The sequence below is a fragment of the Lineus longissimus genome, chromosome 1, assembly GCF_910592395.1.
Source record: "Lineus longissimus chromosome 1, tnLinLong1.2, whole genome shotgun sequence".
Classification (NCBI taxonomy): domain Eukaryota; kingdom Metazoa; phylum Nemertea; class Pilidiophora; order Heteronemertea; family Lineidae; genus Lineus; species Lineus longissimus.
In genome coordinates, this window is record NC_088308.1 from 3,078,598 (window position 1) to 3,097,890 (window position 19,293).

At 39.4% G+C, this 19,293-nt stretch overlaps 2 protein-coding genes across 35 annotated transcripts in view; both read right to left on the reverse strand.

Annotated features, from left to right (window-relative positions):
* Positions 1-702: 702 nt before the first annotated feature.
* LOC135485019 (uncharacterized) lies at positions 703-10,855 on the reverse strand. 2 transcript variants are annotated; one of them, XR_010446515.1, is made up of 4 exons: positions 10,710-10,855; positions 4,439-4,500; positions 2,493-4,156; positions 703-2,094 (listed from the first exon to the last, which is right to left on the reverse strand). XR_010446515.1 is itself a non-coding variant. In XM_064766747.1 (3 exons), the coding sequence occupies exons 1-3, from the start codon at positions 10,727-10,729 to the stop codon at positions 1,763-1,765; spliced, it is 414 nt and encodes a 137-aa protein (XP_064622817.1). In that variant the 5' UTR covers positions 10,730-10,849; the 3' UTR covers positions 703-1,762. The 2 variants fall into 2 exon arrangements, 1 of the variants encoding a protein (XP_064622817.1); XM_064766747.1 differs by lacking the exon at positions 2,493-4,156 and having other exon boundaries at positions 10,710-10,849.
* Positions 10,856-11,674: 819 nt separating this feature from the next.
* The window catches only part of LOC135485032 (calcium-activated potassium channel subunit alpha-1-like), a 94,818-nt gene continuing 87,199 nt past the window's right edge, over positions 11,675-19,293 (reverse strand). For 29 of the 33 annotated variants that reach the window (XM_064766880.1, XM_064766801.1, XM_064766809.1 and 26 more), the window contains one exon: positions 11,675-16,339. In XM_064766880.1, the coding sequence (XP_064622950.1) occupies positions 16,214-16,339 (126 nt within the window). In that variant the 3' untranslated portion in view covers positions 11,675-16,213. The remainder of the gene's footprint in view (positions 16,340-19,293) is intronic. The other 4 variants (XM_064766782.1, XM_064766899.1, XM_064766777.1 and 1 more) reach the window with 4 other exon arrangements.

Consider the following 19,293-nt stretch of genomic DNA (forward strand, 5'->3'; position numbering starts at 1 on the left):
CTCGACGCTCATTGTGCTCTCCAAAAGACGAGTGGCTCCATCGTCCAGTCATACAACAACCTCTTCGTATCCTAATTTGTGTCCGGACACAGTCGAGACAAGTGATACCTACCGTCTGTCGGCAGAACGCGCTCCAGGTTGTAGTGAACGTTCGGCATTGAAGACTACAGGACAGGGGTGGAACAACCAATCTCTCCAGCAGCTTGTTATTAACTGATCATGGTTTGACGACGCTCCCGATTGTTGGAGACGACCAAAGCATATCAAGTTAACATTAGTCATTGGAGACAACAGGAGAGACGATGGAACAACCAACCTCTACATCAACATCGGTCAGATAGGAATTTGTTATGCCGTCTTCGGGCACATCACGGCAAGCAGAGAAATGGGTGTAGCAGTAAAGGGCATTTCCCTTCTTGCCGGGATGAGCGCGAAGACGACACCACATCACCCATCACACTGTGAATAAAGCCGAAGTTGGTGATTCTAGGATCATATCATTAATTGCCTCGGAGACTAATCGAACTTGTGACAATCGGGCATTCCTCAACAGGGGACAGACTGACAAATCTATAACCACATGACCAAATGACATTGTCACTTCGAAGAAGTATTTTTCGAGTTTATAGAAGATAATGTCACAACCGCTGTACGACACTGCTGAGACATTGGACGGCGAAAATAATCAACAGTAGCATAATGTTCATTTGATATGTTTATTCTATCAGTTCAGCTATATTACAAGGCTATTGACTCAAGATTTATAAAACAGCATGGTGTATAAAACGGCGTTGATAACTGCAATAATGAGGTTTTTGTCTGATTTTAACCGTCTAGAGTTTAGCGATTTAGAAAAAGTGAATATTCACATAGGAACAACAAGTAATCATGATGAATTTTTCTCTCTTTCCATTTCTGTGTTTATTTGAAACTCAATTTGAGGAAAACGATATAACTTGCACGAGGCCTGCCAAAGCTACACCCCGCACGCAGTGGACCGGCCTCGTTCCTCACCCTTAAACGAGATTCAATTAGGATGGTGCAATGGACTGCCCAGAGAGTCTAGCCAAAGTAAAGAATGATGCTTTATTGTAACCAGCGGAACATACATTCGGCAGTAACACTGAAGTTTAAGGATAGCTTCGTTCGTACGAAAGCCGGTGTAACATCTGTGGTTGTTCCCCATGTTTCTGTGTTTCCAAACAATAGGCAGCTAGAGAGACCATGACTTTTCAATAGGGGGGATACACAGAAAAACTCGTCAATCTATTTTTGAGCGTTCCCAAACAATGAGGGGAAACACTCAAAAACAGAAACACTCAAAAACATTACACCGGGTGTGTAAAATTGACGCTGTGCGGACAAGGAATGATTCGACCTTTGGCCGGACTAATATAAGATTCACAGTGACACATGAGCATGTTTGTAAACGAACTCCAAGGTTTTAAAACATCATGTGTCAACCTGATAGTGAAAACCGAAGGCGTAAATCGTATCTAGCCCGAAAATGGCTTGTTCGCTATACTCATGTCACGAAAGACGAGTAAAAAGTAACACATTACATGTGAAAACGTAAACACTATATTAATCCGGCCTAGTTACATCAGAGTTGCAGACATCGCCGGGAAACGATTACTGATGTGCAGTTTGATCGTACCAGTTCTGATTTGATGATGTTCCCGTCCCCAGAAAATATGTTTTTACATCAGTGTACAACCTTTGCAGAAGGGCAGAAGTTTGTCGAAAGTCCATGCAGTGAGGTCTACTGTCGTCTGTTATTGCGACTGGCGATGAAAGACGCCAAAGCCTTGACGTCCTTTTCATTCAGTCCCATACTGCGCCTGTCGGGGATTCCTAGTGCGTCCCAGCTCCTCCTGTCGGGGATGCCGAGTGCGTCCCAGCTGCGCTTGTCTGGGATCCCGAGAGCGTCCCAGCTTCGCTTCTGAGAACCGTCAGTAATGAAGATTCCTTCGTATTGCCTTTTTTTGTGTGGGTCGGGCACTTCGTTCCATGCGCCTGCCTGGAATGCCCGTTTGTTGCGCGATATGTCTGTGTCTTCTACCTCTTCGTCAACTGAATCTCTTGACATGGGCGCTGAAAGACAAAACATTGCTGAGGATTTGTCGTCTCGCTGAAAGACTTAACAATGTCTGTTTGTGCACTCATTTGTCTGCTATAAAGATCGTTGATCTCGCGACAATTATCTGCTCGTCGCTTGTGCACCAACCGGATTATTATAAATCTCCTTTACTAGTGACTGTGCAATCTGATATTTGTAACACTATGCAATTCTCATAACAGACGAAAGGCTGTTTTTAAGCTGGCAACCTGGTACCAACTGACTCTGCCAAGAGACAGGAACAAAGCATCGACAACTCCACCACAAACTGTTTTTACGAGAACGGACACCGCGGTCAAGGGTCGTCTAACCTTTTCACCTTAGAGAAGGGGAGGGGGTTACTCATAAATTCAGTATCAAGACGGGGGTATACCTGCCATTTTTACCGCACCGTATCGCTGCTTTGCTTCATCGCTGTCGCTGCCCTTGACATTATAGCTGCTGCTGCTGCCGCTGCCGCATGCCTGAATTGCTTGAACTCGCCGCTGCGCTATAGGACCCCTGCTGCACATTGTACTTGCAATGCCCTGGTGTTTTCGGTACCTCTTCATAAGCATAGGAGAGGCTCTTCTCTCTCGGTTATCAGGATAATATAGATTTGCGTTTGAGCGTCTACACTGCTTCTACACTGCTTTGGGAGTGTAAGTCAAGGGAATATCGAAAGAATTAAGCTGTTCAAACAGCTTCAGGCTTTACATGATCATGATTCTGCATGTTACCATAAAAGGGATTAAATTTAGGTATAACAGTTTTATTGAAAAGCGCCATATTTTACCCAACAAACCATTTCTCGAAGCGAGATACCGATGCAGGTGATAATTAGAGCTAATTTAATCCGGAGAAAGTTTGGCGTATACCTATAAGAGACCATCGTGAAGAAGATTTTAACTTGTTCAGCGAATTGCCTGAAAAGTTTTCAGCTTGTGTGATTTTCAAAGCTTAGTGTAACACTCTCGTTTCGTTCTGCATTGCACAATTTTGATATGGAATCATGGGGTGTACGAGTCCAAAGTTTTAACAAGTGATCTTTCGTGCTGGTTCAAAAGAGTCTGGTTCCGCAAAATGTACGACTGCGTGCTGTAACCCCCGATTTGAAACTTGACGCAAAAAGAGCAATGCCTTTATAGTCGTCGGATGATATGTCATGATGTTATTTGGACATGCTTTCGTCGTCGTATTAAGAACATTAGGCATGTTTAGCAACCCATATATAGGAACGACGAAGTACAAAAATGTCAAGAAGTCCTGGGCTGATTCCTTTACACGGCACTCGTAAATCATCTTCTGTTCATAGTTGTACAGTATAAGGGAAAGTGGATAAATGATATATAAAATCGTCGATAAAGAATGACATTTTGATACTTCGCACTTCTTCCTTCATAAGAGTCGCGAAATCTGCCTATTTAAAAAAAAATTAAATCATAAAATGTTGCCATGCAGTTGTCATTGACATTTTTCATGGTTTTCAAAGAGATGTCCGATGAGAAAGTAACTTATACTCTTCTGTTTGGCGTAAATTGTTATGGTTTTCGGCGGGTTATGGTAGAGACTGTTGGCCTTTTTCAGATGCCTGTCAATTCAATGGAAGTTCCTGAAAAGTTAGTGATGTCAAAGGGAGTAGGTATCATGCTGTTCTAAGTAATACAACGCCATATCAGAGCGGCCGCGCGAACACGGCGGAAGCGCCACCTATTGAGAAAGTTGTAAATAGTTTCACTGAGTTTAGTTATCTCATCTTGCACATTTCGCAACAGTTGAAGATTTCTGTATGTATGCAGCATTTGCAAGCAACGCTCTGTGTTTGTGTCCGGACTACTTCTTCTCTGATTTTGTTCGCGCTTTCCTCGTCCTCGACTTCGCCTAATTCGCTTCGCTTGGCTTTTTTGCAGCAGCCGGATTCAGCCATTTTGCAACAAAGGTTCTGGCCGAGGCCTTCCCATGCTCGCTTCCAAAAGGTGTGGCTGCTGGGACCTAATGGGGAACGCTTGGACAGTTTGTTGTGTAAGACGCGCGCTGCATCATTATTCATGGACAGATCTGCAATTGAAAATAAGATTATTTGAGAAGATAGAGAACGTGAAGTGTATCGCGCCTGGGATGTCGAAAATACATCTTTAAAAAAAATATTGTGACACTTCTCACTTTGATCTGCGTACCCCATATTGCTTGGATATTATGTTACATTCATGCCTCCCGGGATTACCGCCAAAGCCGTACGAGAAAATGTGCTCTACCAAGGGAGTCATCTACTAAACAGAAGAGGAAATATGATGTAGTCTATATAGTTCCTTTTGTAGATGGCTACTTGTGGCCACTTACCTGCATTTACATGTGATAAACACAACAGAAACAGTTCCAGCAGGAGCACACTTAGTAACGTTCTGAAACGAGAAAGAAGAAACAGCTTTGTAAAAGTGGAGGTTATGGGAAGACATCAGGCCATGTGACAACTGAGCTACCAGTGGTATGTGCTGCGTCCGTAGCCTCCACTCACGGTGTGCGGGGTCGACGATAAGGAGTCCAAAGCGGCATGCATGTGGTAGCAGGTACCGTTTTCCGACAAACAAACAAAAAACCGCCTGTATGACATGATATCCCTGTCGATTTGTGTATGGACGACTCACGAATTCCTATACACGTGTGGTATCTGTTTTCCTTCCCCACATTGTTTTGGAATCCTGAAAGATAGCCAATTTTTCTGTGTTTCTCCCTATTAAAGCTATAAGCGGGCACTGGCAAAACTGTATACTCTATCCGCTGAGGTCAGATTCGCATTGATATATTTCGCCAATTTTCTAAAATCTCATGGCAGGTATAAATTTCTGGGTATATAATAAAGCTGTCTCTCTTTCAATAGCGATGGCTGGTAATCACCCCTCTGAAAACTTAGTCGCCCCAAACGATAGCAAAAAGGGCGATTGTGGATTTTCTGGGCACCGAACACTCTGCATCACCTGAAAATATTGATATGATTTTTCTGTTTACAAAGCTTTTGCACAACACGAACACAATCTACAATATTGATAATTACAGAATGGTGCACTACATGATATTCGCAAACAATCAGTAAAGATATTAAACTTCTGTGGCGAGTATATAGACAGTAGTTCTGCGGATGTCTTTTTCCGATTTTCCGGAGACATGGTTGTTATTTTGAGAACAGAAACTTTACAAAGTTACGTGGAGGGAATATGAGAGGGCGATTCAGATGTCACGTCCCCGCTGCTACGCGCAACAATCACGAACGCTCTGCAACAATAGGTACCTCTATTATTATTGTAAGATTGTGGTTAAGCGTCTATTGTTCTTGGTAAGCAAATGCCTTAGAGAGAAATCAGTCCTCGGGTGACAATGAAGTTCTTACCGATGGCATAATGGGGGCCAATCTGTGAAACCATAAACCGAGGGTGTGGTAACAACGCAGCCAGGACTCACACGATACTTCTCAAATCCCGCGAGGCTGGCCAACTTCCGAGAGAATTCCTTGCTTTGGTGGCTTTGCGTTTGAGGGTGAACAAACGGCTGAACGATATCCACCAGAGCTATAGGATATTGATTTTGATATAAAGTTTTCTCGAGGTATATATTTGCTTTTACATCGTTTCTGGAACAATAACCAAACTGGGACTAGACGAACTGTAAAGGTCTGAGGTAAAATAACATTTCACCCAAATCAGATTACGTTGATTCCACACACCAATTCAATGTCGACATTGATGGGAGATTGTGAATCAAAAGTCTATTCGGTTTGATTTTATCCAGGTGATATCGGTGGCCATAGCGACCCAACTGCTAAGCGCAAATGTTGTTTCACAGATTCGATGATTACATTACACATAACAATGTGTTCAAATTAACTTTTTTGGGGGCGTGGGAGAGAGAAAAAGATGAATATGGTAGAGGAGCTAATTCATGAATATTCTGTTTAGAAAATTAAATGAAAGGGACAGAGTATCTTTCTTTACTTCCAAACACCTATCAAGAATGCCAGGCGCCCCATGCGAGAAGGCAGTGCGGTTAACAAATTGGTCGCATCGGAAAGAGGTTTCCAGTGGGCCTCGAAATTGCGACCTTCCGTTCACGAGGCGGACGCCCTAACCATAGGTCATCGGGATCGCTGTGTGATGGTACTTTATTTGTGCTTCCATGCCCCGGGTTCCAAATGCAGGTCATGCCAGTCGTTCGCAGTGTCACTTTCTGGACCGGCATGCCATGCAGGTCTATTCATCTGTAACCTCTAATGCCAGACCCCCATGCCCCCGCCACATGTCCTCATTCGCGGAACTGAAGCAGCATGGTCATTTCCATCGTGAGGAAATCAGGGGTTGATGTTCGCTTCTCAGGCCCTACTAAACGCTCTGATTGGGCGCAATCACCTCTGCGCTGGCACTTCACCAAATGAGGTCGAATGTCACACATTAACCCCTGATTTCCTCAGGATGGGTCATTTAAAACAGAGTGGTACCAAGTGCTTTTATTGTACTGGCAAGCTTTATTGCCACATAATAGTTAATAATTCATCTAGTGCTGAGTAGTGAATTTTATAGCGCTCATCTGAAGGTTTGGGAGCTACATTCTCCAATTGGCACCAAAGTCATGATAAAGCATTCCTGTTAAGTGGGTTTGAAGATGAACCCTATACTGCATGCGTATCACATCAGACTCAAAGAAAATAGTACATAACTTCGAATGCTTTCAAAAATAGATCCCACGAAAATTACAGAAAAGTAAAACGCAAATTAAGCTAATACTCCACGACAGTTAATGACGGCTGATAATACCTTTCGTTCCTTTGATATATTGAATTCGGTGATTACGAAGGAAACTCGAAAGCAAATGTTCACTTTTGTTTTAACTTCTTAGCATCTGGTAATATTCTATGATATTAGTCCAACGAATCTACCCAAAGCAAAGAGTCGGCATTTATCGTTGATGTTACATTCGTGTGTTGTGTGACCAAAATATCGCCCTTTGATCCCAAAAACCTGGTTCATTCCAAACTATCATTTCGAATTACTCTTTCAAGGTGTTCGAAATTGCATTTGATTTGGTTTAAATTCCAAGTCGACCCGAGAGCCATGGTAAACGTTCTTAAGCCCTGCCTTCTTAATGGGGAACATAATTCATTTTGATAAGGATATTTTCCTTCAAACAGCATTTCAGAAGTCTTCAAAGCTTTGTACAATTTGTGGACTGTTACTTTTATACGAATCTATAGCGCTACGGTAAAAAGAACATAGGCCTATTCTGCAGATTTTATACCATGCTGATGAAGAATATATAATGTTTTTCATTAAAAATGTTGTTCTTGTCATACATTTTTTCCAATTACCGAATTACACTGCACCATTTAAAATTTCCGTAAAGGAATGTTATCATCTTGAAGAAAACCCCTGAACCCGAACTTTACAAACTGAAGTATACAGTGACTGGTTTCAGACTCTAATGGAGATCTAACCAAAACTGAAGGTAACTATTGGCCTATCTAAAATTTGCAAGACATGTCCAAAACCACCTCGCACACTTGGGAAAATCACTATTAGTGATCAGCATTCTGTTGATACATGAGAAGGCGCATGGAGGCGAAGGACACATTATCCTCCTGGCTACCTAAAAATCCCATACCCAATTCTCTCTTTAAATAACAGTGAGCTATATAAATACGATGTAGCCTACGCATACTTGACTCCAAGCGAATCGACTCGAACTGCATGTCGTATAACAGATTCTGAGATCTTAGTATAGGGCCTATCCAACTTCAAGCCAAATATCCTGATACATGTATATCATTCTCAAAACTCGATAAAAAGTCTCAAGTTTGACCCGGAGGAAACCTAGTGTACGCTGTCAGAGAGATGTGGGCCAACCAGCAACCTCACCCACATGACGAGGTGACAGTCACTGATGTTAATTTCGAACATTGGTCTCGCCACAGCGACACTCGGACAGTCGTAAACAATAGTGAAATAATAATTGGTCAATATATCATAGAAAAGCGGCGATTTGTGTCAATACACTTAAAACATCGGTATATGCCGGAAAAGCGCAGTGAATAATCATAAGTTGACATCAACAAATCCTTCTATATTTAATTGAATTGTGTTAAACGCCCTTAATTAGTTCAATATTGACAAAATAACCGAATTAAGGCGTGACCGACAATGCAAGAAAGGTGTATGAATACTAATACTGGTTCAAATGAAATGTTCAGGCATTGACTGTAAGGATTTTAGAAACAAGAATCCAAACAAAACAACGATATACATCATAGATTATAATATAATTAATTCTGTGCTGCGGAAATATCCATGTCTAGCAATTCAGTCGGATGCCGCGTCGTGACGGTGCATTGTTAGTCTTACAAACGGCTACCGCCTGGTTGAAGACTTAATTATTGCTTGGAGATTATACCATCCCCACTAGTTTTTAAAAGGATCAAAAATATTTCTAAAGGCCTACATGCACGCAGTTCGTAAAAAATATGAAATGTGTGATAGAATTAGAAAATATCCAATTCCGTGCATGTGAAAATACTAAAATGTTTTTGGTGTGGAATGCTTTCAGCAGTGATTTGTATTTCATTTCATCATCCCCGACAGTGAGCCTCCATTCGGCGCGGGAATCTTCGCCAACAGTAACATGTACATGTTAATGCGTTTTGGCAAACCTCTTGGTTAATTTATCTATTATTTGCGACCATGTACATGTAGGCCGCAAGTTATCTAAAAGATTAATTTGAAATCGATTCTTTTCGTTGTCCAATACCTATCAAACAACTCTCTCCGAATTTAAAACTTTATCGGCTTGGATTTAACATGTTTTGGTGTGCGCCTAAGGTCGTGTACATGCAACGCTCGAGACGAAGTCAGCTTCCCAGTTAAAGAAAGGATTTAATGAAACTAGGCTTACATTTCATAGGTCTAGGTACATGTATTCGATTTCTCCCAAAACAGAAAAGAAAGACTAAGTTCTAGAATAACTGAAAGTGTTTTATCACTAAATTTTTTCCCAATTTTTTTAATGGTTGGCCAACAATGCCGATCCCTGACCCATTTGCACACATAGCCAGGATTATGCATGTTAAAATCGATGATATACATGATGTCGTCAGCACGATATTTTCCGCGAACTGTCTGTGTCTTTCTGCATTATCATATGGTGTATCTTGGAAACGCAACAAACTTCGTACCTTGACATTTCCAATCAGACTTAACGACATACGATTAGCCCAGTGTCACGATTAGCCCACTGTCATTCTATTGTCACTGATTAGCCATCCTGGCTAGCCATTCTAGGAGGTGAGTTATCAAATGTATACTCAGCTAGCGTCTGTTAGTTCTGCAGCGTATTATTTCTAGAGGACTTTGGTACATTGGTCCCGCCTTTGAAAGTGGAAGATCACGCGAGAGTGGAAAATGAGATGGGGGTTCTTCGACTGGCCTATGCCACCGAGGATATACAAGCACGTGACTGACGCACGGTACACGATTGACGGTAATTTCTGTTTGAAAAAGCGACTGATTACAGCAGTCGTTGCTGGCAATCAAATGCCTGTGGCCTTGGAAAAAGAATACCGTTGCTCAATCGAACCAACTTTTGTCAGGCGCATAAAAACAGGCGGGGACAATTCCCTTTTGTCAACCAAGAGATACATGATTTAAAAAGCACTGGGCAGACCCTACGAACGACGAACGACGAGCGTCTGTCGTGTCGTAAAATCCTAGCATATTCTATACACTTAATCCTACGAGGAATCAGAGATCCGTGAAAGAAATTCATCGAAACGGTATATTTACATACATGTACGCTCAGTTTAGCATTCCAGGTAAAATATGAGAGGTGGCCGAAAAATTATGGAAATCAATCCCCCAATTTGTAAATCAAATCAAAATTGACCCGGCCACGAACGAAAATGCTTTGCGCTCCCGACTGAACCTACATGTTAGTGAATATGCTTTGTGTTAAAGATACAAAAAGGGCATCCCGTTGGTAATGTAATCATAAGGTATTTCTGAAAATAAGATCTTTACGCATAGATACGACGTAACAAAGGCCACAACCGTCAACGATTAAGCTTTTAAATGAGGACCTGGCGAACGAATTGGGCTGAACTCCGTCAGCTCAAGAAGGGATAATCAGAATGAGGGTTTTTTGTCGTCGGTTGCAAGACTGTTTTAGGTGGGTGGGTTGTGAATAGGGATTGAAGAGAGTTAAACTCATATCGGGGAATGAAAGCAGTGGAATATGAAGATAAATCTACATGTAATTGGAAATGTGAGTTGTCGTCAAATGGCAAAATATTTACAGTTCAAATGTCAGGCTACAGCTGGTCGGTTTTGGCGAGGATTTTTTAACTTATAATGTTTTGGAGTTATTCACACATTCAGTGCACATGTTCAGACGACAAAAACCGCGTGTCCTAACAATAAAAGGATTGATCTCAATTACTATGGTCACATTTCAATTTAGTTGAATTCAAGCACATTTTAAAACGTAATAAAGTGGTTTTAATCTGCTAAAATTTTAAAGGTAAAAAGTGGTGTAACTTTCAAAAGAAGTTTAGAAAAGTAGATTAAAACAGTGTTCCTACCTGTTGGTGTTGTTTGCCATGACTGTGTCTTGTCGGTATGTGCGCCTCCAAAGTTCCTAGCTCTGCCTCTCCCCTGATCAGCAATGACTTTTAACCACTGGCGCGCTTGGTTACAGGTACGTCATGACAACTCACCTGCTACGGCCGCGAAGGGATACGAGCTATTGATTGGCTGATGGAAGATGCGTAGGTTAAAAGGAGGGCGAGGTTGGCATAATTTGATTGGCAGGATGAGGCGGTATCGGTGCTTTGGAGAATGGTCATTAGCATGTACTATACTTCAAGGTAAGAGAAGTGAATTATGATATCATTTGGCGACCGAGGTTCGTTCTATATTTGTACTTGCGTCGGAATTCAGAATTACAAATGAGATGGACCATGAACCCGTACGGATTATCTTTCAGCCTTTGATTTGATATGCATCGACTTATTGTCAAGACGAGACACCATAAGTAAGGTAAAGATGATAATAGCGCTTACAGTGTAGGAAACGGCTGGCGGAATGCCTACACAGGCTATATTGTACCGGGCAATAATAATTATCATATCGTTTTGTGGAAGAATTTCGGATGAAATCTAACGGTTCCATGTAGGACAAGGCGCCTAAGGCTCAGGTTGCGATCTTACCCTATATATCTACATGTATATATATTTGTTACCCATTACATCAAACTGGGTCAGTACCGAGTCCTCATCAGGCGCGTGTGGAATTGTCCACTCAACGCTTAGGATGTAAGCGTTACCTAGCCACTATTCGCACCGTTGATTCTCTCATGGAATCGGAGATAAACTGCTACTGTACAGACACAGTTCATCTCTTAAAGCAGATATGTACACTCCTGACACAGTGGACTGGCCTCGTTCCTCACTCTAACCAAATGAGGATGACGTGATGGGCCCATCTCCCAGGGATTGGCACAATTAATGGGGAATGTTTGAAACAAAAATTTGAAGCCAAACAAACATTTGCAAAAATTACAAACACGAAGTTTATTCTTTCTCTAGTTTAAGTGATGATAAATATGACTAGACAAAGGCAGCCCAATGAAATACAAATGAACAACATTATACAGTAGAACCTCTCTATAGCATACACCCTAAGGACTGCCAATTGCTGTCCTTGATAAAGAGGTTTAGTGATTACAGATGTCAAATTGAATAGAATTGAAAATTTGGGACCAAAATCAGTGTCCTTAGTATAGAGGGCTGTCCTCTTGCAGAGGTGTCCGCTTAGGGAGATTCCACTGTATATACCAGGAAATCGAGGATCATATGCAGAAAAGTGCTAAGTGCACTTCCCTTTTTGAACTCTTTTTTAACATAAAGAGAAATAGAATTGAACAATTTGGGACCAAAATCAGTATCCTTAGTATAGAGGGCTGTCCTCTTGCAGAGGTGTCCGCTTGGGGAGATTCCACTGTATATACCAGGAAATCGAGGATCATATGCAGAATAGTGCTAAGTGCACTTCCCTTTTTGAACTCTTTTTTAACATAAAGAGAAATTTCAAAAGTTTCCAACATGTCTTTTACTTTCAATTTTGCTGTATCGGATGCAAATCCCATGAAATTGGGCCACAAGGGAAAAGAAAGCAAGTTTGTATCCCTTCTATGAAGTAAGGGGGTGAGTGAGCATATTTCTGTATAAGAGCCACGAATTTTGGCTTTGGGTGAAGAATCAACAAGGTTCATGATGGAGACCATGGTACCCAGTGTTAAATCATTAATCTGCAGAGGCCGACCACAAGCATGAACAACTCATGATTCACCTATAGTTAGTATTCTGTGAATTGTACTCAAAGAGGTTATTCCCAATCTGTCTATAAGAAACAATGGTGTACATTTCTTTAATCTATTTACTCTTCTGAAACATAAGGTAGGATGGTACAATTACAACCTCAGGACAAATACAGCATCAATCTCTTAGTGTGTACTGCTAGCTCTTTTCCACACAGTATAGAGGTTATAACTGCACAACTTTACCTTACATCAAAGCATGCTTTGGCTCCTGTCTACGAATGATCGATTTTGTCTTAGTTTTTATTTTTAATGCTAATCAAAAATATAATATACATCACATGAAACTAGTCCTTTTCTGTATTAAAGAATGGTATTTTGAGTTTTAAAGTACATAAGGTATTCAGAGCAAAGCGCAGGCCTTACATTTTAACAAGAAAAAAAAAGATGCATAAAATAGAGAGAATACAATTATTATTATGACACAATTCTTAGTTGATTATTTACAGTTAAAATGAAAATGCTGATTATCCACATACATGTAACACTTAGACACATAATGGGATTTTGCATTTGAAAGAATATTCGTTACAATCCCCCCCCCTCCCCCAAGGTCTGTGAGAAATATATCCTAGGCCTGACGACTTACTACCTGATTAGCTGTGATGTGGTGGGTCAAATTTGTGAGTAATTTTGGGTCAGGGCAGAAACTGTAACTCACAACACTTCAAATTATCATCATCAAAGGCTGGGATTTTGATATATATACAATCTACTGAGGAACATTCACAGACCAGTCATAAAATATGTTACATTAATGATTCATAATCCGACAACAATTTGGCATCGTTGATGCAACGGCATTATATCGGGGGCACAAAAGGTCAAACTTCCAAAAGGCTGATGGCAATCTATGTATTCAATACAAATCTATGTATTCTATGGAGAATAACTAAAATTTAAAATGGTCAATTATGAGTACAAAATCCTTATTCTGACTAGCAGCTTTAATACCTACCTCTCGTACCATTCAGAGACTTGAGTCCAAAATGTTACATAAACATATATGCAAGCTCACATGATCAACTGCCTGTGGGGTTCTTGAAACTCCTATGATTAATCAAAGAAAGCTAATCCCGCCAAAGATTTTTGACAGGGTTGTTTAAACTCCTATTTTTATTGTTTTACTCTAGATTCAGATTTTTTGGTGAAAAAACTTTGATCCAGTTCTTTTTCTTAACTTGATAACCTCACTCAAAAGGATATAATCACAAATAGTTTAGTTTCACCCAAATGTATCATCGGAGTTGCCAACATTTCAAGTAAATCGTAAAGATTACCATCAGCCTACAAAGCTTTAACACAGACATGATTGTATTTACAAAGTTCATAAAAAAAACAATTCATACACATGGCAGAAACAGACAATAACTTACAATTATGCAAAGGTGAATTATTTTAACTTGTAGTGCATTTCCACCCAATAATAAAGTGTGAAGTAACAAACTTTTAAGCCATTGCCGTTTTATAACAAAACAATTGTAACAGACAGCATTGACATAAACTTGGGTATAATGTTATTCAAAGGTTTACAGAAACTTCAAATATATACATATATTTATATAATCTATGTACAAATAGGTCTCGTACAACTTGATGTGGTACAATTAAGTGAAAGGTAAGGTACAGTGGTGCCATTATCGTTTAGAGAGTAGAGAACAGCTGGCTGTACACATTAGGTGCACATAGTGGTTATAATTGTACTCATGCCATAACTGTACCACTTTACCCTACATGGTTTGATGCAAGAACAACTTGGATAAGAACAATCCAACATGATAAACATCTTTTTAGCTTAAAACTCTGCAATAAAAAACTTTACAGCCAATAAATTCAACCAGTGCATTAAGCCTTTCTTATAACATATCTGTCGCAGAGTATCTAATTTTGATGCAGCGACGTTCAAGAAATTGCTGCTTTGTAGAGAAGTGCATTTTGTTGCGGCATGCAACAAGAATCGCTGAACTTGTCTGCAGCAGGCTTTAGACAAATCAACCAGCTAAAACTAGATCAGACTTAAACAACTGTCCAAATTCACAGACTGTTTCGTTGACATACCATAAAAGGAATAAACGTAAAGATATTACTTCAACAAATAAATGCAACAACTTCTTTGAGAGAAAGTAACTCATTCCAGGATGTAATCAAGTGCAGTGTATCAAAATGCTGTTTTCTCAAAACCTCTAACTTTCTTAATGTACAAATTTACATGTAACTATAACCATGATTGTACCCCCATTCAAAATATACCCTATCTTTCTAAAACAACTCATTTTTGAATCCACTGTCCACTTTATTTGCCATTTGAATAAAATATAACTCCATCTTTAAATCTATTATAGCAATGTGCGAAAAATTATAGTACAGATGTGCAAATTAAGAAAAGCAACTCTTGAAATGTGTTCCTGTACAAAGTTGCAAAAGAAACCCCCAAAAAGTAGGGTACGGAAAATAGCCCTTAGCAATAAAACCTTCTGAGCATATGAAGCATAGAATACTGAATTTGTACAATGTTTTGTTTTTTTATGTTTGGCTATGCTTGTTTGAAAGGTAAACAAATCAGTATTCATTCCAAGATGTACAGCACCAATGCAACACAGTTGGGACTTGTATCATCAAGCTAAAAAGACCTGCGTGTAGTAGTGTTGTCCTGCAATGAGTGTTACCTCTGAACAACACAGTATTAGCAACAAGATGACGCACAAAATGAAAAGACTAGAGCAGCAATATTTTCAACCAATTTCATTAGAATATGGAGCCGGCATTTTATGGCCAACTAGGTCGTAGGCACTGTTGATTCATTAATGACAACAAGTTTTAAAATCAGATAGACAAACATGACATAAAAATTGCATAAAATCAAATAGTTTTAAATTTAATTCCCACAAAAAATTTAAAATAAACAAAACACTAACAGGATTTTGACATTTTCTGCCAGAAATATTCAGATCTGTACACTCATATTTAAGTACGGTGCAAGTAATAAGTAATCCTGAAAGTAACCTGCCGTGTGACAACTATGAATCTGACTCGGTTTTTCCCCACTTCACAAAGATTGTTCAAAAATAAGTCAATATAAGTGTCTTAAGTGCGAGTCTTGAAATTGAAATGCTCGTGGTGGGGGGAGGCACAGACTACCACACACATGGGATACTGACCACGAGAGATCCTGGTGGTCAGCAGAGGAACTTCTCAAATGTGTGCCACATTTTACATCAAAACAGTTCCTGTCTTTAACTGATGGGGTAGAGATGTAATCTACTCATATAGTGAGGTGAAATTGGTGACAATGAAACTCATGGAGGCTTTAAAGTACTTTAGCACAATAAGATTGAATAACCCTCACTGAAAATGTTTTGCCTATTTAATATGCACACAATGTATCACAGAAAGTACCATCTAATATTATGTACAAAAATCCCACAGGTTGCTTATTCTGATTGAATAACATAAGTCCGTTGTTCCTTTTTTGGTGAAGTCGATCTTAAAAGTGCCGCAAGAGTGAAGCGCTTTGATGACCCGGGATACATTTGTGAGTGGATCTCTTTAAGAGATCCGTGGAAACGATCACTTACTCCATTGTTGTTATTTACAAAACTTGACGTCTCATTCTAACTTAATTTCATATCGTCAGAACAAAAATATTTAGTGATTGAGTAATTGACTTTTTAAAGTCCCCTGTCCACTTTTAAACATCACTTGTCTTTTTCAAACTTCCACGTTTCCATATGTTAAGTTTTCCAGTTGCTCCCGTCGCTTCTTAGCTAGGTTTTTCGCGATGCTCTGCTGTCGAGCGGTTGTGTTTGCTTTATCAAACGGTTGTAGACAGAATACCTGGAAAATAGAAACAATGACTCAAAAAACATCTTCAACCAAAAATATTTCTGAAAAAAGTCACACGCTGGCTTTTCTTTCAGACGGCAGAACCTCTTATATTGAAGACTAGGTAAATAACTTCTTGCTGTTATCAGAAAAACCTGATGTCTGTTGGAATTTCCTTAGAAATGCATTTAAAATTCATTGGCATTTAGTAAGTATTACTCTACTTTTTTTCATTAAAACACAAGCTTTCAATTTAAACTGATGACACGCCTGTGGCATGGAAAGAATTGTCTTGTGTTCACTTGGTGCTCAAAATCTGTTTTTCAAAGATTCCCTTTTTTACATATCTGATGAAGCCAAAATGTCTCCTTTCTGAAATCTCATTTTACAATATGAAAAACTGTTTTGTTTACAACTTCTGTACACAATCATGCATTTTTAAACAATTAACAATATTAAAAACAGTACATGGTCAATTCATGAAAAAGATCCTGCTATTTGTTTCGTTTTCGTCAAAGATCATTCTGGAGTAAAAACTGATAACATATTGTTATGAATAACCAATACAAGGTACTACAGGTAAAAAGTAAGACTTTGGTCAACACGGATACAACATCCTTGGACATGATAAAGAATCCACGGGCAACACTTGCCGATTAGGCATGGCAGGGCGAGGATATTATTCCATTTGATGTAGTTAAAGATCCATTAGGATGTTAACTGGCTATGAATTATTACTGACCAGATGACCCAAACTGTCGGGGGAAATAACCACGAGGCTAATCAAATGAAATCTGATGGGATAGCATGATATCTTGTGTGATACTCTGTACAGCTCTATTGACCAATCTGAAGCACTGAAGAATTCTTTTTCGATGCCGACAATGATAAATTTATCAGGTATACATGTACTTCTTCAGTCTAACAGTTTTACTGTCTGGCCGATTTTGTCAGGGAAACCCAGCAGCCAATAGGCCTATACTCGTCATAGTCTTTATCAAAAGCTTGGGGGGAAGTTTTTTAAGGGATTGTTTTTTCTCGATATCTATTTGAGACTGTGAACATTTCTGGAAAATAATTAAAGGTAATACAGAGACATACTGGTACATATTTAATGCAACTGACATACAGACATGACAAACATTAAATGGTGAAAAGCTAATGCAGGCATTATATGCAGTGTGTCACTATAAAGTTGGGATTTTTGGAAACAAGCATACAAATAATGGAGAAAAATGTTAGAACATGAATGAATTAGGGTGTGGTGTTAGTAAATAGATTTTTTTCAGTGCTGAATTGTATACTACATGTAATTGGTTTAATGAAATAAACAACTGAAATTGAAGAAATAATACGTAAAGTATATACATGTATATAGTAAAGTCTATATCATGAGATATCACTACTTATATAAAAAAGATCAACGGACGATGACGTAAAACAGACTGAAGATTTGGATTTTTTTATATAAACTTGAAATGAGAGAAATTGATGATGATCAAATTCAAACAATATTGTAAGAGTATAACACCCCTCAAATGAGCAATTTTTGTGGCAGCAACCTACGGCAATTGTCACTGTGATCAGGAATAAAAGAATTACTTGTCTGCGTCCAAATGCAGTAATCGCTTGTTTTGATATTGAAGGCAGGTCACAGAGATCGCATATTCTTGCCGCGTGTCCCTACGATGACCACCGCAAAGGAGAGACTTTTGGTCGAATGGCAGGTGGCAGCAACGAAACTGCTTGTTCGTGGGGCGCTTAAGGTAAGTGCTATCTTGGGGTAAGATAAGTGCTAGCTTGAGGTAAGGTAAGTGGTAACTTGGGGTAATTAAAAGTACCAGTGTTAGTCTCGGGATGTTAGTATGATTCATTTAATTCCTTTACCAGGACAGCGAGCGCGTGGAAGGTGATGAACTTTGAAATAAGGACACGAAAGTTTCATGTAGTACAATATTTAGATTTAGATGCAAAGGATAATAATGTTACCCCAAGGTTGTTTTTAACCAAAAACCTATAAAATTAATCCTATACTTGATACTTTGTTTCTTCAAAAGGCTGCAGGGAAAGAGATACCTCGAATTAATCGTATCGACCTACATTATAAAGCCAACAACTCCAAACACCAGCAGTAAATTACCTCTCGTCAGGCTAATCATGAACTCTTAGCTCTATTAATAGAGCATGCTGAGCCAGCCAGCAATGTCGTGTCAATCCCATCTTTCTTCAGGTTGCCTTTTGTCTACCTAAGGGAGATCAATGGGTTTGAAGGACAGATCAAAACTGTATCATCTTCATGTCCATTGGCAAGGCTCTTAACTTGCTTCTCTCCTCTCACGAGCAAAAGATTTGCAAAAACTTTACGGAAGACACTGGCACTATTACGTCACGTCAGTCCCTTCAAGACAGATGACTCTAAAGAGTGGTTTACTGATCAAACACCGATGTGTTAATTGTTCTCCGACATCTCTCTAATTTTGATTCATTATCCATTAATTTCAATTACAAGGACCATTTCCCACCCCAACATTATGGTTCGATCTGTGACAACTTTTGAGATCAGGTTCGATATTGTTTTCTTTTACTCAGTGCACCACAGTCAACCTCGTTATCTCAGATCTTGAAATGTACTAACTTAATTCAGAAAGTAAATTTTATCGGCAATGGAATCTCTCTGAGCAGACAACTCTCTATTAAGGACATCCTCTCTACTAAGGACAATACATTCGGTCCAAAATCAGAAATTTCCATTGAATTGGACCTCTGTAATCAAGGCACCTCGCAATTGAAGACAATATTTGTCAGCCTCATAGGTGTCCTTGATAGAGAGGTTGACAGTTTTTATCATGCGGTATCATATAAATTGTTATGAGGATACAACAAGCAGATAAAGTGAACAGCTCCGCTATGATGTAAACGGAAACTGAATAAACTGTATGGAAGTATTGTAGGTATGAAAACTAAAA

What these genes read in the sequence shown, in the direction of transcription:
- LOC135485019 (XM_064766747.1), bottom strand. Translation starts at nt 10,729, where the DNA reads ATGGCAAACAACACCAACAG. An exon ending in ATGGCAAACAACACCAACAG is followed by an intron (nt 4,501 to 10,709) that starts GTAGGAACACTG and finishes TTCTCGTTTCAG; the next exon opens with AACGTTACTAAGTGTGCTCC. An exon ending in TTTATCACATGTAAATGCAG is followed by an intron (nt 2,095 to 4,438) that starts GTAAGTGGCCAC and finishes TTTGTCTTTCAG; the next exon opens with CGCCCATGTCAAGAGATTCA.